The sequence below is a fragment of the Anas acuta genome, chromosome 4 (genome assembly GCF_963932015.1).
Source record: "Anas acuta chromosome 4, bAnaAcu1.1, whole genome shotgun sequence".
Lineage (NCBI taxonomy): Eukaryota > Metazoa > Chordata > Aves > Anseriformes > Anatidae > Anas > Anas acuta.
Window position 1 is genome coordinate 19067758 of NC_088982.1, and position 24001 is coordinate 19091758.

General features: G+C 39.5%; 1 protein-coding gene and 1 long non-coding RNA gene across 9 annotated transcripts in view; one reads left to right on the forward strand and one right to left on the reverse strand.

Annotated features, from left to right (window-relative positions):
* Positions 1–1720: 1720 nt before the first annotated feature.
* Positions 1721–18674, forward strand: LOC137855671 (uncharacterized). 6 transcript variants are annotated; one of them, XR_011095882.1, is made up of 7 exons: positions 1721–1768; positions 1898–1943; positions 5711–5801; positions 8692–8797; positions 10519–10625; positions 12334–12450; positions 17316–18674. It is a non-coding gene; the product is annotated as an uncharacterized lncRNA (long non-coding RNA). The 6 variants fall into 6 exon arrangements; XR_011095879.1 differs by lacking the exon at positions 1721–1768 and adding an exon at positions 1784–1828; XR_011095881.1 differs by lacking the exon at positions 1721–1768 and adding an exon at positions 7431–7669 and having other exon boundaries at positions 1790–1943.
* The window catches only part of SEL1L3 (SEL1L family member 3), a 37829-nt gene continuing 24516 nt past the window's right edge, over positions 10689–24001 (reverse strand). For all 3 annotated transcript variants that reach the window (XM_068680056.1, XM_068680055.1, XM_068680057.1), the window contains exons 16-24: positions 22808–22935; positions 22038–22121; positions 18888–18978; positions 18693–18777; positions 16520–16629; positions 15116–15243; positions 13395–13497; positions 13228–13300; positions 10689–11976 (exon numbers count right to left, since the gene is read on the reverse strand). In XM_068680056.1, the coding sequence (XP_068536157.1) occupies positions 11810–11976; positions 13228–13300; positions 13395–13497; positions 15116–15243; positions 16520–16629; positions 18693–18777; positions 18888–18978; positions 22038–22121; positions 22808–22935 (969 nt within the window). In that variant the 3' untranslated portion in view covers positions 10689–11809. The remainder of the gene's footprint in view (positions 11977–13227; positions 13301–13394; positions 13498–15115; positions 15244–16519; positions 16630–18692; positions 18778–18887; positions 18979–22037; positions 22122–22807; positions 22936–24001) is intronic.

The following is a 24001-nucleotide window of genomic DNA, read 5'->3' on the forward strand; positions in this document are numbered from 1 at the left end:
GGCTTCAGGCTTCAGGTAGCTATTAGGCCAGACAGAGCACTTTGGGAAATAAATAACTGCTGAAATCTGGTGAGAGGTGTGAGAGGAAGGCTGGCTATTGTACAACACACAGGTCAGGTATAGTGAGGAACAAGGAGATGCAGTAGGAGCAAGCAGCCAGGGTTCACCTAGCACGGTGTGGGTGTCGGGCACTGAGTGCACCCCAGTTCCTGGGCCTGGCCCAGACAGATTCTCCTCTCTCTTGCCATTTTTCTAAAAGCTGGTGTCATACCCAAATGCTTCATCAGTCATCATAAGAAGTAATTACTGGCAAAAGTGCTGCCTGCAAGACGATTCCCACTTACCTCAGTTATACTGGAACAGATCCTGCTCCCATCTGTAGCAGTGCCACGGAGAAGAGTTAAGTGCACACAGCCTGAGGAAGGGATCTCTGTCAGTGACATGAAAATCACGCGGTAAACAAGGAAGCTACTGTACTTTACAGTGGTGGTATTTGCTTTGCAGGAAAGAATCTCCTCTCCAGAGTCATCAATCAGCACAAGAGGAGAAGGTCAAAGCAGATTAAAGCTGAGGGTAGATTAATTTCAGTTCGGTTTGATTTGGTCCCAAAGAAATGTTAGACCAGTTTTGTGGAATGCCTTTTTCCTCACTAGAGAGTGAACACTTAGTGCTTTCACATCAAATTTAGCATTATTGCAAAACTTTAAGAAGATTACAAGTGCGACTGGGCAGTAAAATCCCTTTGGTGTATGTACAACAAGGCAGCCTACAGTTAATGGAATGTGTCCCAGTGCTGCTGATGGGCCTCTCTTCTGAGCAGAAGGAAGGGATATTTCAACACCATCTGTTAGTGTCCTGGCAATCCTCCCAGATGCAAATGCCAGAAGAATTTAAAATTGCTTCACCTTGACTGGGGGCATTGCCTCAGGAACGAGCACTGACGATGGTCTCTATGGGACAGAGTTTTCTAAGTGCACATATGCCTGAATGTGTGTTCTCCAGGACAGGCATTTCTTGGGTCCGTGAATGACTGGTAGGATAACTGGTGCTGTGTAGGATATCATAAGTGCAATTGTTTTCTAAATATCCACTTATACTTCCAGACATGCAAAATAAACAAATGAAATTGGGGGTCTACAAGAAAGTTGGAGAGGGACTTTTTACAAGGGCATGTGGTGATAGACAAGGAGCAATGGCTTTAAGCTAAAAGAAGGTAGGTTTAGATTAGATATAAGGAAGAAATTCTTCACTGTAAAGGTGGTGAGACACTGGCACAGGTTGCCCAGAGAATCTGTAGATGTTAGGATGTCATACCCCTGGAGGTGTTCAAGGCCAGGCTGGATGGCTTTGGGCAATCTTGGCTGGTGGGAGGCGTCCCTGCCCACAGCAGGGGTAGGAACTGGATGGTCTGTAAGATCCCTTCCCACCCAACCCATTCAATGTGGAAATGAAAAATAATAAATGAACACTTAAAATGTTGTCTAAGATATAATGTGTTACAAATAAATATCACTCAAGATGGGCTGTTTTTTTTCCCCTTTTTTTTTTTTTCCTCCCCCTGAAAAGCTTCAAGTAGCCTTTCAGCTTTATATCTTTCAACTCTATAGAGACGGATTATATCAGCTCCTGGTGCACACCTGGCAATACTTTAAAGCAAAAGGGAGTGATTGAAAACAGCTGAAAAGTGACTGAATAAGAAGTCAGCTTCTGGCTTAAGGGTGTGAATCAGAAACTGCTATCTATTTAAGCTTCAGAAGGTTAGCTTGTGGTAGGTAAAGTTGGTTTTGGAGATATATAGTCTGAGGCTGCTTAGTAATTTAATGAAGAAGTAAGAGTTGGGGGGGAAGGAAGGTTGAGGTTTAAGCAACAGTCAATTTGTCTGAATTTATTTTCCTAGCTTAAGGGTGAGCTGTGTCCTTGAACTAGAGGAGATTGCGTAGAAGGTGAGAATAATTCTGCTTGGGTGCATCAGTGGTATTCTGAAAAAATTAACTGGTGAAGATCTTTTTCTCAATATTTATTGCATGAACACTAAGTATTTATTCCCCTTCCATGGTTGTGAGTTAATTCCTGTGAAGGTGTCCTGTACAATCCAAGTCTGAAATCCTAGATAGTTGTGTACTGGATGTGAGGATAAATTTTAGTTAAGACTTTGTGCTCTCCTGGAGTGGGGTAGGGAGGAAGTAAAGCAGTAGATATCTGCATGTACTTGTTGCTCATTGCTACTCTAATGACGTAGGAGCTGTGGGTTAGATTTCTGTACTTTAAATGTAGAGGAAAAAGATTGTGAAGGAAGCTCATATGTTTTGTTGTGCAGATAAAGAGATGTAAATTGTGGCTAAACATTGATAGCTATCTCTACACAATGTGGACAGCTTGTCTAAAAGAATGTTGCAGTCAATGAGGTGCTGGGAGTTTTGTCTGGAGACAGACAAGAAAACCCCTTTAGAAATCTGGCATGTGAAAGCACAGAGATGCAAACTGCATGCAGCGGCTGGGTGATGAACAAGATGGGATGCAGTGGTCAGGAGAGGCAGTGGTAAGGGCATGGTGCTTAGGAGCATAGTTTAGTGGGTGATATTGGTGGTAGGGGGGTGGTTGGACCAGATGATCTTGGAGGGCTTTTCCAACCTGAACAGTTCTATGATTCTAAGTGTCTGGGAGTAAAGATCTCGTCCCCAGATTATGCCACCTCTGTGTGGAGGTGACCTGTGGAGATATCATTGGGTAGGAGACAGGTTTAGTGCTGAGTTAGAGCTGTGGCTTGGAGAGTGTAGCTGAGTTTCTGTTTGCTGTGTAGATCTTTGATTTTATTTTTTTCCAAGATCAGGTGGAAGACAGTGGAAAGGAGCAAGCTACTAGAAGAACAGCCCCTCGTAGCTCCAGTCATAACAGAGGTGGAAGCCCTATAGCCCATATACCGCTGTGTGCATGAATTGTCTCCTCCAAGATGGTGTGAGATGGTTGTGCTGCTTCAGGGGCTTGCTCCTAGGCTGGGCTAGTATTAGGCTGGCTCAAAACCTCTAAGAAGAAAAAAAAAAATAAAATTGAATCTAGACTGCTGACACAGGAGCTATTGGTGTAATGGGTGGGTGGTGGATGCTTTTTTCCTATCCTTTTAGAAGGAGCATTGGGTGCATACATCTCAGGTTGGGCACCACCAGTAAAAGGGATGGGGAGGCATCCTGTTGGGGCCATGCAGGAGTTGAGTGCTCTCAGTACAGTAGGTGATGTTGTCAGGACTGTCACCTGTCTGGCATCTCATAATTTGTAGAGAGGGCAAATCTCTGTGAAGTGACAGATGTAGGCATGAACCTCCTTGGAATAAGAGGTTGTGGAATGATGCTTCATCTGTGTAGGTTCTCCACTCACAAAGCTGTTCTTATAATAAAAAAATGCTGTATACTTTTTTTTTTTTCAAAGACAGTAGCATAACCACACAGCTGTATCATTGTATTAAGTATCCCCCTCCCTTTTTTATTTTAATAAAATAAGTGGTGGCAGTAGAGTAGCAAGTTCATGTGCATCCTAGGCATTGGAGCAGCTACACAAAATGTTGAGCTTTTACAGTACCCAAAAGCTGTAATCAAAGTTAGTCAAAAAGATGTACCACAAATATTTTTGAGTTCCTCTGATTCTTATATGAGGCTTCTTAAAGAATGATGCAGAAAATAAGGAAGGAAAAAAAAGGTATTTCAAATGTGTTCATGGGCTTATAATTGCAGACCAACAAAAACTAGGTGTCTAAATTCCAACTTATAAGGCAGGAAAAGGCTTAGACTGAGGATTTAATTCTGAATTGTTAAAACTGAGTACCTATTATTTTCATTGAACTGTTAGAAATATATATGTTTTCTTTAAATAAAGTTGGGCATCCAGATTGCAGATTTGGGATCTAACTCCTGACTACTCACACTTGCCAAGGACTCTGGGCTTTTCTCCCATAATGCCTGGATAGCCAGAAGATTCCCCTAAAGACTCATGTTTAGTCAAATCTAATGGTTTAATTCTGTTTTCTGTTTCAAAACACACGTACAGTTATGTGATGTTTCTTTCTGTGGTGAGGGGAACTGCTTTGGACCATTCTGCTTTATTTACAAAGTGGCATAAAGTCCAGTCCTACGGCAGTAACCCTTTTGCTGGCTGAAACTGTCCTGCTGACTGTGCAAGATGTTAGACCTGGAAGTCAAAAGTCCAAAGGAACAATTTAATTTATTAGAATTAGGCACAAAACCCAAATCCTGAGGATGTGTTCTTTAAAATCTTACAGGATGCTGCAAGGATGATGCAACGTCCTTATTCTGATGGAAATAAAAATAAAGCTATATTGCAAGACAGATAATGTGCCTCATTAATTTTCTTTACCTGTACCAGCAAATGCTTATGAGCATGGACTAGCCCGAGTGATTGAGATATAGGCTGGTGCTGGTGACACAAGAGCTGTGGCAAGGCCACCGGTATGGAAAATTCCCAGGGTAAGAGCTCCAGATCACAGTCCAGTCGTGCCCTGATCTGACTACAGACAAATGTGTGCCCAAACCTTGCGCTGCTCCCTGCAGCATTACCAGCCAACATCAGAGACCTGGCATGGCTTATTAGGTCCAGCAGGTCTAAGTACTACTGCTGGCTGAACCTTTGTCCAGAGCAGTGGGCTGAGAAGGGACAGTAAACCTCTACTTGATCTTTGCTGCTGAGATAACTTGTTGATAGCGCCTGGGATAGCCCATGCAAGCAACTACCCTGATGAATCATCTCTAAACTGCTTTGTCTTGACTGGTGCTACATGTGGACTTCTGCCATTGCAATGAAGTCACAGCATTTATCAGTGAACAGCAGTAAAAACACAGAGAACTACTCTTCTCTTTCTGGATGGAGGAGTAATAGAGACTGTGGAAGACTTTGGGGACTCTCAGTACTTTTCCCTCCCCCTCCCCAGCTTCAGTGAGCCTCAACTCAAATTACCAAATTCTGGCAGGATGGCTTTGTGTGTGGAGGGGATCAAGGCTGAGACAAATGCTGAAGTTTTAGATTCTTCATCAGTGAAGAAGCATTGATACTGTATATCATCTTCTAAAGACGTCTTACTCCTAGGACAGAGAAGTTCAGTTTGTAGTATCGTTAACAGTCACACAATCTTTTAAATGAAAATAAAAGCCTTTTACTGGTTTCAGTGGAAGAACTGACTTTTGTCTTTATGTATATGCAGTAGGGACCTTTGTTAAATTTGGCATCCCATCTTCAGCCCTCCAAACGCTTCTGGAGTTACGTACAGCAGCCACACAAAGCAGCACAAGGCCTCCAAAGCTCTGCTTCCACCTGTGTGTGTGTGTGTGTGTGTCGGGGTGTAATCAAGTGCCTGGCAAATTTGTGACTTTTATTTTTATTATTTATAGGCACAGTTATGAATATAAAAACTACTTTCCTTCAATGGGGGATTTTATTTTATGAATATACCATTGTTAAGCACTTAATGCATTGCAAGAGAATCTAGGTGTTCATGGGGTAATGATACTGGGGTACAAGGTACAAATAGGCATGATATAGGGGAGAGTTGTGATAAACATAAACTGAGCTTGATATATATATATATATTATTTCTTTCCCTAGCTAACTGAATTAGCACACAGGATAATAAAACTTACCTAGAAAGCTGTGTAGATAGCTTATTACTCAAAATGCTGGACAAGTTGTTTTCTGTCTCTGATACCAGGATCAATATCAGAGAGCCACCGAGTCTGTCACAATGCTTTTCCTCGGTATCTGAGCACCAGGGGCCTCCTGCATACTTCTGGATATGTCAGGTACGAAAATGATGTTTTTATTTCCTTTGCTGATGGAAAGGCACAGAGGTTGTATTTGCTGTGCCTGGCAAAAGAGCTTGCCTTAGGAGAGCTGAGAAATGGGCTGCACAGCAGTGCTGCTGCCAGACCGCCTCTGGGCCCTCTGAGGTGGTCTGCACTTGCCATGGGTATCTGCCTGGCTGCCACTTCTGCTGTGGGTTTCAGTCTCTCTAAGGACATGTATGTGCTTATAATGTGTATCAGTGACCGGTTCTGAATCTGTTAGTCTGAGATGGGTATCTGAAGAACTTGGCCAGAATTCATTTAGGCCATGGAATATTTGGATTCATGTCTCTGTATTACGGAAGCTTTTCAGTTCCATACATAAACTTCTAAATACAGGCCTGCTGGTGCTTATGGAGGTTGGTTGTGGTTTTAACATTCAATTTATTATTGTTTGGGACCAGACACAGTAAATAATAAAAAAAAAAATAATAATAATAATAATAAATCTAGAGGAAAGACTTCTGATTAAATAAATATGACAAATTGTGGAGTATGTAGAAGCTTTAGGTTATTGTCACTAGAGCAGATGTCTCTGGGTTTCTCATACTGGTATTGTTACCAACAAGGTTGATATGGTTAACTCTCTCTTCTAAGAGTAGTGTGCTGTGGTTGACTTAAAAATGAAACTGGAAGAGCTGCTCATGTTCAGCTGGAGGTGGCTTGGAGGAGCAATGCAAGTTAAGGAGCAGATGTGAGCCCCCAGACCTTGGCATGGACCGCACGTGGAGTTGGTGTGGGACAGGGATGGCAGGGACAGTATTCTTGCTACCAACCAACTGCAGAGCAGAAGGGGAAAACAGGGCTGTGAACTTCCTGCAATGAGGCAAAGTGTGAGTGGAAGCTCTGACTTGTCATAATCAGCAAGTCAGCTGCAGTGCATTTTGGAAAGGCTGTCTTGTTGTCTACAAACACCTCTCGCATGAAAACAAGTCTTCATGACGGCTCTGAACATGCTGGGACTGCTGGGAGGCACGAATTGGTAAATGGGTTGGTGAATTACAGAAATCAGTTCTAACCTTACAGTAATAGGTACTGGGAGGGTGGGGGAGGAACAGGGCCTGGCAGCACACAGCAGAGGCCAGCAGGCAACCAGCAGTTCATCTGCCCAGTTAATCTGAGCAAGGCCTAAGGATGTGTGTGGTGAGGACTCTCACAGACATCTGTGCTGTCCAGCTCTGTGCTCCCCAGCTTAGCCTGTTCGAGTCTTATCCCACTTGACAGTGTTGGGACACAGCTCGGGGGTTCCACGGACCAGGGCTGCCCCCAACACGCAGCTCATGAGGCACCCATATTCTGAGAAGGAGTTTGACCATGGCCATGCTTTACCGCTTCCTCTCACGGACAGGCAGTGAGTGGAGCCTGGCCTTCATTAGCTTAGTAGTAGGAATTTAGCTGGAGATTGTGCAAGTTTAGAAGTATATTAGAGACACTTGCTGTGTAAATCCATGACTCAAGGCCATGCCATAATGAACAGAAGGAAAAAGCCATGTAGGTTTCTCAGTTTCTGCTCTGTCAAACTGCCTATAAAACGGTGCTAGGCCCTGCTAGCCAGGTTGTCAGGTTGTGCTTTTTGCCGTTCACCAGGCAGAACTGATAGGAACAAACAGCAATGCTAGGAGCTATCTGGAAGGTTGGTGAGTGATCAAAGAGACGTCAACAGGGACAAACACGGGAGAAAACCAAGAATCAGGTGATGGGAACAGGGGACAGAGTCAAGGTCAGTGGGCATGTTAGACGAGAGGAACGATCACTGACGACCAAGTTACAAAACAACCTGCCGCAACCAGCTTTCTTCTGAAGGGTTATTAAGACCTGAAAGGTAGGTGAGTATCTGATGGCATTTACCAAGCAACGCAAGTCCTGTAAGCCAAGGGGCACATAAGCACTGTGGCAATTTGTTTGGAATCTCACTGCTTGAGAATATCTAATCTGTAGCAAGCTCTTTGCAAACACATGTTGTCTAATGCTTGGTTATGTATGCATAAACTGCATGGACTGCAGTTCTGCAGTTACGTAACTTATCTCTTCCTTCCCATTTGGGTTACTCATTACTCTTTTTTCTTTTTTTTTTTTTTTTCTTCTGATTCTCACCTGCATGAACCCATATGCAACTGTTTATAAGAGAGATGTATTTAGGCATGGACTTGGACATTTTTTACTGTAAATAACAATTTGGCCTTCTGGCACAGGATTTAGTTCCTAAATAGCTTAGGAAATTTATTAGGAAATTTAGTTTCCTAAAAAATGATGTGTTTCTAGCATGTCTATATGCCAGTGTCTGCTTTTTCTTTGTTTACTGTGTTATTTCAGTTATTCAGACATTGCTTCTCTCACCTATGTCTTAGGAGTGATCAAGGGAAATTGCTCTGTGCCTGGAGTTGCCTCTTCATTCCTTAGCTTCCTTGCACTTGGGCTTGTTCTTCAAAAATACCATCTTGTCTCTTTCACTTCTATTCTCTATGGCCCAGTCTTTTAATTCAGTTCATATGTTTATGGCAGGGAGAAAAGGATGTGGGGAGGAAATTCCTCAGCCAAAGCTTATTGAACCTGTTTCATATCTCTGTACTGCACTTCATCCAAGATAAGGGCCAACAGTCACCCGGTGCTAAAAGCCATAGTCCATTAGTCAAAGGGGACACATTATACAGAAAACAATTGGGTATGAAAACAAATCTCATAATGGGTATTTCCCAAAGCTTTGAGCCTTCCTCATAGCTCAGATGGAAAAGCTATAGTTCCAGCAGGAGATGTACTTGCAATGCACACTCCAAGTACCAGGACTAATATATACGTGTGTGTATGTCTATGCAGCTGTAAGCACATGCTTATTATGCCTGTATATTAGGGTGTAATGTTCATCACTGTACAGGCTGGGAAACAGCATCATGCAATGGTCACAGAATCACCCACGTAAGGATGCCTGCAGTCACTTCTGTCCTGCTACTACCTTGGTATGTAATTCCAACTTCAGTTTCTGCAAGTTTTGCATAACCAATTTGAAACACCTACTACATGATCCTTAAGCTGTTCCCCACTTAGAACTACTCAATGCTGACTTTATTTTTGAAGTTTACCTTCACGTACTCATGTTCCCTTTCTGTAACTGGTATTTAATTCTCAGCAGTATTTTTTTATTGTAGCATTTTGATACATTGTGCATAGGAACTTCTAGTCTTTGTCACTTGCAGTAACACATAAGTTTACTTAGTTGGTACAAACTGTACATTAACTTTATATAATTCAGCACTTACTCTGTAAATAAGGACTCTAGAATTATTTGATGTCTGTAACTTACTTGTTAAAGATAATTCTAAGCTTGAACCAAGACAAAAAAGGGAAAACATACATCACTTACACTACCTTAAGCAACACCTGTTTTGCAAACCCTTTATTTCTAGGCTGTGCTGTTGAGCTGGCTGGGCTTCTATAAAACGTGTATGAGCATGCAGAATTCCAGTTCTAGAGTCCTATGCTTCTGACTTTTTCTTTAAATATTTTTCCCTCCCATCCTGACAACTCAATATGTGCTCAAGAACTATAAACTACAGTGGTCTTGTTCTATCAAAATTTTGGTTTAAGTTGAAACAACTTCTTTTTGTGTTTTCTTGCAGATGTCATAGAATTATGTCACTGCTTTAACTAACCATCCTTTCCTTCTCCCTGGGAATTATATAATTCTCTAGGTTGTCAAATAATAGCCTTCTGTAAAGGGTACCCTGTGAAGGGTAATTTATTATTACTTCAGCCTTAAGTGGTACCACTTTATTGTTAACATATTTTCGTGTTAAATGTTCTTTGATAGGAATTGGCTGTAATGGTTACAATAAACAAAGACATGATTAATAACTGCTGGCGTCAAGAAATATAGGGTAGTTTTATCAATTGCCTTCTGAAATATAGATGTGAAATAACGCTTCTGGCAAGCCTCCTCAAGTCAGTTCACTAATAAAGCTGAAAGCATGAACAGACTTTGGAAAGGACAATGCGGTCAGGCCAATTGCTAATGCTTATTTATATATCGACACAACCTGGAATTCAGGAACTCAACGACCTCTGTGATTTCAGCGGAGGAGTTCCAATCATACCACCATTAATGAGCTTCCATGGGATTAATATTTTATTATGGCATTAAAAAAAAAAATTTTTGTCCCTTAGGGACAGCTGCTTTTGTGACTATAGCATATGTAATAAAATATTTTACGCACAGCTTACTACATGGTGTGGCTTGCCACATGCGTGTTCAAATAATATTTTTTTTGTGTGTGACCACTTTAACTAGATGTGACATTTGGTACATAACTTCATGCCTATTTTGTGACAATTACTTGTTTTCAGAGGCTATACTTTTTGCAAGAGCTTTGGGATCACTATTTCACCCTATCCCAGTTTTATTACAAATGCACAATGTTTTCTTTTATTAGGTGACTAAGATGAAGTTGGGAGAATTCTTAAAATATCTGTATGCCTGCGTTAAAAAATTGGTATAATTACAATGCTTAGCTTGAAGCTGGAACTTAGAATACTTTTGGAATTTTTAGTTCGCTAGAGAAGAAATATATGCTGGCGTGTAGCTCTTTTATATAACTCAATCTCTTTTTGCATTTTTTTCCCATTTAACTCATTCCCTTCCTACTGAAAACTGCTACTTTTTGACTGCCAAAATAACCTCCAGGTCTGTTCTGTGAGAATGCTGTGTTCTTCGAAGAAAGTAGTGGTCGATTGCTCCATTTGAAGTGAAGAAAGCAGACACCTACATCATGTTCCTCAAAATCTGCAATGGTAAGATACTAGAAGAGACTCTCACCTGAAAGGTGCTTTAAAAAAAATCCTTCACATTTAGGCTGAATTAGAAAAATATTTTTATTTACAAGAGTAAATAATGTAGTGCAAGGAGAGTGGATTTAACCCTCAATAATAATGCATAGATTGATGCAGTTGATAGACTGTGATCTAAATAATTTTGCAGAGGTGCATACACACCTGCTTTAAAGGTCAGACCTCTCCTACAGCCACTTACCTCACAGCCTTAAATCACACAGACATTTGCACTCTATATTTATTATCCCATCTAATGTTTATCAAATAAATTGTCATTTAAACACATGTGTTGAAAAGGTATGGTAGAATACGAAAGAAATCCTTTTGAGTGCTACCTATGTAAGAAATTAAAACAAATTGTTCACTCCATGTCACCTGGTCACATTTAAATATTATTTTATTTATCTAATAAGGACTCTTTCTCTAAGCAGTGGCTCTTGGATGGGGTGGGAGAAACTTTATTTGTATCCTCAGGAAAATGCTGACACTGAAACTGACATTTCAAGAGTCAGCCAATAGGACTACTATGTTATGATCATATTGCAAATCTTCCCATATTTTTGTTTCAAAAGAAAATGCTTTCTGCAAAAAAGAGCTAGGATGGAATGTAAGATGTCAAGAAAGTAATTGCTATCACTGTATGTACCAAAGTCCTGGCTGGCGTTCCACGGAATTTGGAAAGTGGAACTAGGCGGCTGGGTTTCACTTTTATACCATTTCCATGCTTCCAACTCAGAAAACTCTTTACTGGTAATTGCACCAGTAAGGTAAGCTTAAATGCATTAAAGGCCACCTAATAAGTTATTAGACATCTGAGTAAGGTATTTTCTTCATCAAAACCAATGGGAGTTTTGCTCATTTTTCAAGTAGGTAAAGAGTGTGCCTGTGTTCTTGTAATTCTTCAATATAATACACTATGATCATGTGTTGGGTATAGTGAGATAAGCTGTATTCCCTGTTTGGACTGGAGTGTTTAAGTTATTATGGGGTGTTTTTTTTTAAGTTACAGTAGAGAAATTAGTCCAGTGGATTTTGGCTGCTGGGCTGCATTATTAATGCCATTAATAGGGTTGGTTGCCAGTTCTTACACTTGTAGTTCATATCCGATCATCCTGGTAGGACATCAACCTTCAGAAAACTACACCTCAGCTGGTAACAAGAGGATTCTGAGGGTTTAACTCCTGCTCTGCTGAGTCATTTGATAAAGTAGATTCATCTTGCTGTGCTGGCTGTGTAGCATCTTCATTGCTGTTCCCTGAGGAAGAAGGCTCATCTGATGATGGTTCTGATCTTGTTCCAAGAGAATTACTAGCTACAGAAAAATGCCAAAATAAAATATTTAAAATCCTCAATGCACCCGAGATGTCAATTTCCATATTTTTAAATATTATATGGATATAAAATTGCAATATGAATAAAATACTCAAAGGTTAGGAAATATCAAAAGAAGAGTATCTGTAACTTTATCTTTGCCCTTCATATATACACACACATTAATTGATGTAACTTGAGAATTACATAACTAGTAAGAAAAGAAAACAAGGTCTCAAAGTTATTTCCATAGTCAGCCTATGTCCTAAATGGTGTCTATTAAATATAAAAAGATTATTTGAATTTCCTAGTTAATGTTTACAGATAGGATTATTTTTTAAATCCTTTTCCCTTTCAGTGTAGAAGACAACTTGGAAACTGACTTTTTTCTACATTTTACAGAAGTATGTCAGAAAACAGTTTTTTCTTCTTCTAAAGAAAATAAACTTAGTGGAAGAAAATCTTTTCATAACAGGTAATGTTTATTTCACAACTTAATGATCAAGATCCTGTCTTGTGATTTAAAGGAAAATACTTGCCTGAAGCTGGCAATGCTTTTTAAATGATGATTCATTGTGTTTGCATGTGACTTTTTTTTTTCCCCTTTCCTTAGCAATGCTGTTTTGTCTTTGACATCTTCAATGTGGTGAGAAAGAAAATCAGACTGAAGCCTGACATTTAGTTTTCTGTCTCTTAAACACTAGTGTCCCATCAGAAAAGAGAACATACAGCTAACTCTTTAGTTTTGGACAGGAGGAATCTGCAGTTGCTGATTCTAAGTATTTACTGATTCTTTCACTGGTCTGAACAGGCAGTGCCTGTTCCTAAGTTACTCCAGCATACTAGCTCTCTGAACCTCACTTTTACTTCCACCTTGTATCTGAATGAATCCAGTCATGCGTAACATGGCATGCAGTCTCATCACATATTAAAGTGACAATGTATGAAATCATATAGTCATATAATTAGTTTCCATATAGTCTCCCACAGTCAGTGTTTTTATAAAGAAGCAAGTGATTTATCACGGGAGTTCTCCAGAAACTGACAGGCTTAAACCAGCCATCTGTGCCTCACTCACTTCATGCACTTCTTTTCATCAAAGAATGACTTGCATGACAAAGACCTTGCTCTCCATAGGGACTTCTACCAAATCTAGAATATTTTTTTTTTTAAGTTCTTACTGGACAGAGTACAACATTACTTCATTACCATTCAATACCACTTCTTCAGTTTTGCTATGACAAATACTTACCAGATAGAGTCTGAAAATAGTGCACTGCAAACGCAATCAGAATTGATAAAAGAAAGGTTCCCATGAAGTATATCTGTGGCAGGAAGTTTAAAAATATGTTAGATCCATGCAAAGGTGCAGTAGTGCTACAAATGAACTAGCACATGTACCAAAGGAACAATACATACCAGCGTAGACTGTAAAATAGCGTTCCAGAAAACTCTCATGTAAAAATAAAGCAATGCTATTGAGCACGGACTAATTGATTCTTGGTTACTATGATTCCAGCACCTACAACCAAAAAAGATTAAAACAACTAATTAGTCCTACTTTGCAATTTTGTGGCACCTGTCATCTGGGAATCTCTAGTGTGTTTGCATTAGCACAGGAAAAACAAGCAGATACTATTATCACTATCACAGTAAAAGCTCATAGAAATATCAGATTAATCTCATTAAGCACAGAATACTTTACCCTAGGAGCATATTTTTGTTTTCTGATGAGTCAACAACTAGCTACCTTAGGAGCCCCTGGCTAGAATCCAGGCTACCCTTGTCAAGCAATCACAATACAACCTCATATCCGAGATACTTTGCTCTGACTCGTATGAGTCAACTGAAATCAACAGCAGTACCACTTGTATCAAGATTAAGCCTACAAAATTCAGCTGTCTATGCAGCAGATTGGTGCCAAAAACCCTGTCAGAGACAATTAAGTACTATAAAATGCCCTCAGCACTCAAAGAGTGCTTTAGCTGACTAGCTGCTAGGTGTCTGTTGCGGGGTGAGCTGAGTTGCTTTCCATGAGGTAGGACTTCACCAACTAGGAGAGTTCAAAGAGCTAAATCACAAATACCATAAGCTTGAATTGATTTTTTTTTTTGTAACCAAGCTGAGCAGGGGTGCATGATGTAGGATGATGGGAAGTTGCTGTGGCGCTGTCCACTCTGGATTTTATTCTCACTGCAAAGCAGCTGGGTTCAGTGAAGGCAAAATTCAGGTTCAAGCTTACAATCCCAGGAAGCCCTATTTAGCTAAATGGTAATTTTATGTGGATTGGAGGTAATTTAGGGAGCAAGTTCAGACTAGCTGCAGTGAGTAACAATTTTGGTGGATTGCTGATGAATCAACAAGTGAGGCCTCAATGCCGTCTCCACTCTTTTGTTGTGTTAACAACTCTCAGTGGCAAAACAGAAAAAACACCACTTATTCCTTGTTCACAGATATGTATTAACTATTAGGTTCTCCTTCCTTAAAAATCTGAAAGGCAGTTCCACGAATCCACCGAATATTCTGTAAACTTTCCATTCCCACTGTGCTTTTCTAACATGTTACTTCATCTAGGCAAGGAACCCTAAGTTCTCTTAGGTAAAGAGAGCTCTTAGGTAAACAAAACCAGAGTTCTGCAGCTGACTTCTGCACACAAAGTATTTGCGCTGCAGTTCAGACAGCAGATCCGTAACATCCTCACATGTAATATTCTGTGCCAGGACGCTCTGCGGCACAGATACACTGGAACATCTTTGCAGAAACAATAGGAAGGACTGCTATTATCCCAGTTACACGCTTTTACATTCCATATTAAATTATGCTATAATTATCCTTAAAAATTGGTTTGGACAGCATACAAATTGTCAGTGCCTACCTAATGAATTTAAATACACAGAATAGGAAAAGGCCTCCTGGATCATTAAATCCAGTCCCTGCTGTTTCAGGTAACCACACACAATCAAGTCTCTCATAACAGTATATTTAGGCAGTTAAAGCATTTCAAGCATGTTGACCTTAACCTGCCTTAAATCATACCAGAGAACAAAGTTAACCATTACAGGAGATGCTGTTCTCAAAAGTAAATGCTACTCAGGGAAAAACAGAAGATGCTGATTAAGGTAAAAAAAAAAAAGACTCACCTATAATAAAGCTCCTGAAGAAGTGAAGCGTTACCAGAATGCAATGCCTGATCAATTTCCAAGTGATCCAGAATGTAGGAAGGTATGGAGTTGCCCTCTTCTATCAGAAGGGCCAAATTAAAGAAACCCTAATAATAAAAAAGCATATACATGTTTTAGTCATTTTTTCATATGTGTATTTAAGGTATAATATAAGCATCAAGTATCTAAATTATTATAACTGTCTTCTATACATTAACTTAGCGTAACATGATCTTCACTGAATAATGAGAGCCTTCCCTCCTAATCATGTACCCAGCTAAGCCCAGAAAGATGTGAAAGAACAACATTCATTTGTTGCGACAGTTTTCTGAGAAATTATTTAAAAGATCTGAGCTTTCTCACAAAAATCAAACCGTAATGTCTTATCTACCACAGAAATATAGACTGAAAGCAGGAATAAATACCTGTTCTGTTGCCATTTAACTCCCCTCTAACTCTACCTAGATCAACAGAAATCAGAACAGTGAAACTGAGAGCAGAAATTTGCTCCAAGAAATTTAAATCCTTAGTCTTAGACTTTTGCCTACTTGGGATAGTCTTAGGCATCAATGTCTCTTCGGAGCCATGAAGATGAACACAGAGGAGATGTATTGCAGGATTCCCCATCAGTCTGGCTTGCATACTTTAAAATAACTGTTCATGTGTATAATCTTTCCTTTCCTAGTTCATCAGCTATGCTTTGTCCTAATATTCTCAAAACATATCAGAACTACACTACCTCTGATAAATTCACATACAAGATATTTTCTGGAAACATTGTCAGAGGTACAGGGCGACCAGAAGATTGCATCTCGGATATTTCAGAAGGATGTGAAGGTAGAACAGGGCATTGAAATGCTGCATGTCTTTGGTAATGTAACGTGGCATATCTTTTCACTATAAAACATTTTAAGTTGGGAGCTTCTGTTGGTGGAGTGACGAAAATTCACCCTAGGATACACTCAATATGTTCATGAAAATGTACTACTCTTCTGGTTTATTTCCTAAAAATAGCAATGGATAGAATTGGAAGAAAACTCAGGCAGTCTATTAACACTTCCCCTTGCAGTAACAAAAAATATGAAGGTCACAACAGAATCAAATCCATCAAGGTATGGCAGCACTGAGTTAATCTCTTCACGTGTCTTCACCTTTCAAGAAAGGTGAAGGTGTCTTCACCTTTCAAGACACCTTAGCCCTAGGACTGTCCTTCTGTTCTAGGTCTACCTTCTGACTCCCTAGGTATCTTGAAATAATTTTAACTTATTCAGGCAAGTCTATTCAGTGCACAGATGTAGCCAAGCAGAATAACTGCTCTCAGGTGAATCTTCAGATTGTTCTAAACTCTGGTGTTTTATTAACACATTACAAGTGCAGACCTACCTGAGAATCTCCCTCTAACGCAGCTTGTGCGTACATCCGCACTGACAGCTCAAGGTCTTTAGACTGGTTCTGGTACCCGTAGTAGTAGAAATCTCCCATCTTCAAATAAGCTGTGGAAGAAACCAGTGGCACGTCATTTAAAGCATTTGTAGAGAGAGAATCAAATAACCAGAAACGTGGTGGAGAATTTAGTAATATTTCTATTTAAAGCAGTGTATCTTTCTCTCTGATGGTCTCTATGACTGCTTCACGTTTGAATGACTACTGAAAATATTTATTCTGGCTGAAATTTCTCATGATTTCTCTTTAATAAATTAATACAGTGAATGATTCTGCTACTTTTACAAAAACAGACTTAGAGACTTCACACTGTATCCCCTCTTCACTTGCTGATTCTGTCTTCAGGCAACCTGTAGCCTTATTATTCAGGTTAGCCTTACTAACTTGATAAGTCTTACAACATGCTGCTCAAGAGCTTGTCATGTGCCTGTCTCTTTGGTAGTTGAACACACCCCAGAAGTTACAGAGGTTTGCTGCTGATAATGTCATTAGTTTCAGATCAAATCCCACCCAGGACAACTGTAAGGGTAGAGTTTTTCCGGTCTAGAAGGAAGCAATGCCCAGCAAATACTTTACAAATATCTTTCTCTCATACTGCAAAGTACTGAAATGCTGCAAAAGACTACAGCATTGGCTCACTGCACTAACCTATACTAAAGAATTTATAAGTTTCCATGCTAAGCTGTGCCAAAATGGCTTAGAAATACTTCTAAACCTTGCTTTGTGTGTCTTGCAGTTATCTGGAAGTCCACTGTAAAAACTGGTGGCATTATAGCAGAGGTTTTCCAGGAAGCAAGTCAGTGCCAACAGCAAAGGCAGAAAGACTACATGGAGTGGCTGCCACAGACGCAGAGTGGTAGGTCACGAACACTGCAGTGAATCATAACGAGGAGATCTCCTCTTGACCGTATCAGCCACGTCATTCCAGCCTCGTTTTAAGAACACTCCAGGAATAAGCACTGGCCTTGAAGTTATCCTGCAGTGCACTGACGCTGTAAGCCCTGGGAATCTCTGCTGCTTGGGTTAGACTTTCTCAGCCCCAAGACCTACACTGGGGATTCAATCCTCTGCTGCTGCAGAAAGAGGCCTCAGATAAAATTCCCTCCTTATGTTACCCATGTGAAAAAAGTAATAAAGTTCTTCCTTTGATAAAGTCAACAAGTCTTCTCTCCTTTCCTTCAGTGGAATCACAGTCTCACCCCAGGAGTCTGAACTTCAGAAGCTTCTCTAATATAAGATTTCACCTATCTATAAAGTCAAAACTGCACCTTGCTAAAGCATCAACAAACTCCTCACAAAAGCTAACAGGGTCTGTCAGCTCCTGTGGCTTTAGACTCTGTCAACGTGGTGTTTAGTTCCAACACTGCTACATATTTAAATAGCTTGTATTATTTTTAGACTGCACTTTTTCATGTGCTTATTACAAAGCACTTAAACTTTCTTGTGAGACAATCAGATGAATGTATGGAAGTACTTAAAAACTCTTTACAAGACACCAGAATGACTTACTCAATAAAGGATCTGATGTATTAAAATTTAAGACCAGAGGAATTTATCTTATACACGAATAAACCTTCTCTTCCAGAAAGGGATACCTTTTGTTTTTACAGAGACAGAGAATCCTTCAGTTCCCCCATGGTAATCTCTGCCTATGATAAACTCTGTACCCTAATAGAAAACTCATAATAAATTAGATAAAGAATCCTTTAGCCTCCATTCGTTTCTCATGACTCAATTATGATATGGAAGTGTATTAGCTTTTGGATTTTCTCTTTGATAAACTGAACAGCATGAGCTCTTAAAGTCTACTGCTACTTTTTTTTTCTTAAATGTTGAGTCAATTGCTCAGGCTCTTAAAGGTCTGGCCTGCTCTAAGCTTAGCTTTTTTTTCTTCTTTTCACATTTTATCCCACAAAAGGAAAATTCTCTGAAAAATTGTGCTGAAATACAACACTTAAAACACTTACTTTCTAATATTCCTATCAAAACATTGAAAAAGAAGTCTGTAAGCATGGATTACTCTTCCCTTAACTCGCTTACTCACACAGAAGTTGCAACAGATGTAGTTTTTGAAATAAAATTAAAAAAATCAGAAAGAATTCCTTATACATACCAAATGAGGGTGCATTGATTTGAGACGCAGAGAAATTGTAGTATCTCCAAACACAATCAGTTGCTAGGTATTTCCTTGCTAGTTCCTGGAAAGAAAATGAATTCATCTATTTATAACACACAGGAGATATTAGGATAATGTTATTACTAATGGGTGTTCCTTTTAGGGTAATGAGATGTGAATACATTTACTTACTGGTCTTTCTTCACAGAGGTGTGCTAAATTTGACTGTGACACTTCAATCCCAGTTTCAGCTGCTAGAACATAATGTAGCAGAGCTTCATGCCTAATGTTTGATAAAATAGATTAGTGAAAAACCTAACAAAATCACAAGTGTTTCAGTTATAGTTAAAATTAATACCTAAACTGATAAAATCACCTAGGAGCAAAATTGGGTATGAGGCTTAAAAACAAGAGGCTGGTGAACTCATGCAACAGCTACATCTACTGTCAGCACTTGGTGTAACAAGCATTGCTGGATCTCAAGAATTGTTTTATCTCTTGCATTGAAACTAGACTGGCTCCAGTGTGCATTTACTCTTTTGAGATGAAAGATTGATGATAAAGCTGTACTGACATTAAACCAAATTAACTTTTTGAATGTTTTGGAAAAAAACACATTCTTAAAAGATTCTTTCCCTCTGTGATTAAAAAAAATAAATCTATTATTAACATACTTGTACTCATCTCTGTCAAAAATTCATCTGAGTATATCTTTGGTACACTTTATCTTTTGCCCATTTATTTATGTGACTTTGTTGTTCTGTCTTTTTAGACAGACTTTTAGAAACAGAAATTCTCTCCCATACTTGAAAATGTAAGAGAACAGTCTCAGTCCCTCTATGAACATTAGGCATTTCATCTACTGTAAAGCTAGTAATAAAATATAATTTTGCATTTGCAATGCAGCATTTCAGTGTAGCAGTACAGCACGACAGCAGTGCCCATGATTCCAGAGGACATCATCTCTTTCATATCTCTTTAATGTTCTCTGTACCTCATCTACTCAATAGTGTGAAGACTACACTATCAGAAAAAAAGCAGTTTCAAAATAAAAAGCCTTTTTCCTGCTACTTTATGTACTACTTTGTGCACCTTTTTCCTATTAGACTTCCTACTGAAGGGTCATGTTTCCAGTGACTTTCTGCACAGCATAAAGCTAAAACTATGGCAGGTTTCAGGGTTTGTTGGCGTAACTGGAAGCAAACACAGTTACCTAACATTTGACTTCAGGAGTAGGTGCTTAAGTGAAGAAACTTTAAACAAAACTGTGAAAGCAGTTGCCCCTAAAGAATAAGCAGGTATAACCTCCTGTTTCCAAACTGCTTTTGCAAGATTATGAATTCTTCCTTAGTACTTGTCCTGTAAAGCCATCTGGGATAATGGGAGCCTGGCACCAAAGAAGGAATCCAGAATACCTAAGCTGGGCAATTAATTCTGATCCTTACATCTCAAAGGACAATTCAGAAAAGAAACTACATTTAAGATCTCTGAATTAGTCTCTGAAGATCAAACAACCTCGACTCTCATAGATGTGTTTGACATGCAGCAGCTAACAGCAGTAACTGAGGAACAGGCATTATTTGGTCTGCTTAGCAGTGTAACGATGCACAACTGTGCAAGATACATGAACAAATATTCAGAGGCAAAGATTTATTTAAGAGTGTGTTCATGTTGAAAAGAGAGATGACCACCAGACCAGTGTTTTTAAGTGACTGCCCCATACACGTCCAGTCTCTGGCACCTAAAGCGGGTGTCTAGCAGATTCTTCCTCCTACCTGCTGATACCAGACCTTTTGGGAACTTAATGCCCTACCTTTTGGGATCTGAATGCCCTGTGAAGTGCATATGACTTTCTTGGGACTGTACTCAGGGTGAACTGGGTGAAGTCACAGGTTGTACAACCTGTACAGAAATGGTAACTTGAGATTTTTTCAGTGCTGAAAAGTGAGGTCAGTTCTCAGGAGAGCCTGTGATGGACCAAATATAAAAATAACTTCTGCCAGGAACAGGTTACTTCGAAACAGTCCACTGTTTCTTGAAGATCTTCTAGGTCCAAAGCATTAATTAAGTGCTAGCAGGGGCAGCCTGCATGGCTAAAAAGGCTGTTGTCTCAATCGCGTCACAGCTTCTACAGTCTGATGCCTGCATGTACAGTATCTGGTGCTTATGCCTACAGGTCACTAGGACAGCTGAGTCCATGGTGAATTCACTTGTAAAATGCCTTGCCTACTACTAGAGACTATGGCTAACTTGATGAACACTGACAAGGCACATCTTATCTCAGCATTATGCATCACTACTCCTTGCACTGCATTGTTACTTCTCACTGCCCTGAGGCTTATGTTCCTGTTTGCTAGCTAAAAAGTCACATGAAAATTAAAATGTGAAGTAAAACATTATGGTTTCATTGTTTGGGTTTTCCCTCAGACTGTTTCTTATCAAGCCCAGAAAGGCCCCAGTGCAAAAGCAACTATTGCCTGCATCATCCTGAGGCAGCATGCACTTGCTCAATAATGTACTTTCAGAAACTCTCCTGAATTTCCAAATGGTGTGGGCCTTGCCAGAAGTACCTGGGTCACGCACATGGGAAAGGAAATTTTCTAATAAGCCACAGAGTCTACTGTGCAAAACAAAAAATTATATAGAAGAGAGAAAATGTGTGTTTTTTTAGGGACAGAGTGAAAAAAAAGAAGTGAAAGGCATTACTCTGGCTAATCCAGTGCCCATTACATACAGGAGTACTACCAGATGAAAAGCACAGATAGCAGAAGACAAAAAAAATGACTGGCCCTGCTGTTTCCTGCACAGTCTAGTGCAGAAACTCTATGCCATACTACAATCCGAAGAGTATGCCTATTTCTAGATATCCCTTGAGGAGACTGTTACCTTTAAAAACAAGACTGGAAAAATCTCCAAGAACATAGTGAGCTTAACTAATAGGAGCATTTTATTTACACACTGGTTTAGTTTGCCTTAACTTTTTATCTATACTCCTTGGGATGATCAATACCTTCCTTTACAACCTGCATACAAGGGCCCTCCCATTGTTTGCTCCACTTATTTATATACAGCCACTTGTAATGTGAGTTTGTGGGCTCTAGATGCAACACTATTTCACTCCACAAACTCTCTCTCTTTTTCTCTTTTGATCCTGTCAAAAGGGTTGAATTACAGTTCAGGTCAACTCCTGCTTCCCTGTATGTCAATAAGTGTTTTGACACAGATTTCAGTGGTGCTACTAGTATTTTTTTTTGAGGTGATGGCCCAATGTTAATTGTTTTATCATGTTATCAAGTAATAGAAAGATGGAACATGAACTTGAAGAGAACAGAACAAACATACCATGAGAGTTCCAGATAAGCATTGAGTGCTTTTCTGATGACGTGACCTAAGTAACCGTTCTTCTCTGCAATATGTTTTGCCCAGCTGTAGAGAAAAGGACAAACAAAGAAATAAGAACAGCTGTGCTGCAGTAATGTTACCCCAACTCACACTGACATGAAGGACACGAAGGATATGGGATCACCTTCTGACTTACTTCGTAAAATAAACTGTGGGATTTCACAGTAATTACTGCATCAGTGGTGCAGGTTTTGACTGAACAAGAACATAATTACCCATTCATCTCCATGAACGTACCAGAGACGTCCTGTGCTTTTTCTTGGCCAAATTATTTGATTTTTTGAAAAACAAAACCAAAAAACCTTAGTGATATAAGTGCTATAATTTCTTATCAGTCTTTTTATACCACGTTGAAAGCTGGTCATCTCTCACTAAGGAAATATGTGCTGTTTTGTTACACACAGTGTTTTTTTTTTCTTTTTATTTCCCTTGGAACAACTTGGAGAGCCTACATACTTGTGCATCTACAAGTTCACCAGAAATACTCAGCATCACTCAAAATCTACTGGTCATTTAAATAATACACATACTCATGGGGATCAAACTCTTCTGCAGAAGAATTCTTTTTTCAGGGAGGTCAGTAAGATGAAGTAAAGAATATTTTGACTTAAAAGATATTTTTGACTTAATTGTGGACTTAAAAATCATCAATAATCAAAATAATCCCACCAGAAATACATTCTCCTTTAACAAATGATTTCATTTCTTACATTACAGCTTTTTCTGGATCTCTGGGGAAGTCTTCCACATTTCCTGTGATGTAGTACAGAGAACATCGTAAAGTCCCTTCTATATGTCCTCCTTGAGCAGCTTTATAGAAATAGCGTGCAGCTACTGTCTGCAAAGAAACAAGACAAAACTAGCAACTTCATATTATTAGTGCTTATTGAGTTTTGTTTCCCAAGTCTCATTTTATTAAATAAATTCAAAGCAGAAGTTGGCTAGTGCAGGCCAACCACTTTTAACTGCTTTTAGTGAACTTAAGTGAAATGAATTCCTCTCTTCAACTTTTAAGAGTTTAGGCCAGAAAAGATTTTAAAAAACTGAAATTCTGAACAATAAATAGAAAAGCGTCTAAACACACAACTGACACCTGGTGGTACACAAGCTTTATGAAACTAAAAATAAGTACTAGTAGAGAAATTAATATGGTACCCTGGAGAACAGACACAGGCTGGGACTTTGACAATGGCGAGACCTAAGTGAAGGCTGGGGAGCAATAGCAATGCTCAGGATGCCTTGCTGTGCACAACTGTGCTTCTCAAGTCTCTGAAACTTTTATAAAAGGTAACTCAGACTGAGTAGGCAGGGCAGAGCCATAAAAGCAGGAAGGATGTGTGATTCTCTGTGTCTTACCCTTAGAAAGAGAAACCTGTAATGTAAACCAAAGCAACATACAGCCTGAAATAACTTATTTCAGGATTTTTTAAACTATCTGTATCTGTTTTCTGTGAGTGATCAAAGACTTCTTTTAATGGGCACTTTTAATGGTACTCTTACAGCCAGACTGCTCTGAACAGTGTATTTCAGTCCCCAGGGAAGGAAAACATGTTTGTCAAAAGCACATGTTGGTGAGCACTGCTGCTGGCAGCAGAAATGCTCGCTGTCTGGAGTACATCCAGATCTCAGAGCCCACAGGCCACGCTGAAGGCTTCGTTTAGCTCTGAGCACAAGGTCTGCTTGCATTTCTTACAGCCTGCCTCACTATGTTTGTGCTGTTGGTTGAGAACTACCTACACACAGCATTTTTTCAAAGGTAATTAATGGAGATATAATCAAAGTAAACCCTTCTTGGTAGGGAAAATACATGGTTCTTACTGACACACACAAAATTAAACGGGCTATATCACAGGAAGACACAGTGGCGAAACACTGCCATCTACCATGGTTATGCTGAATAGCTA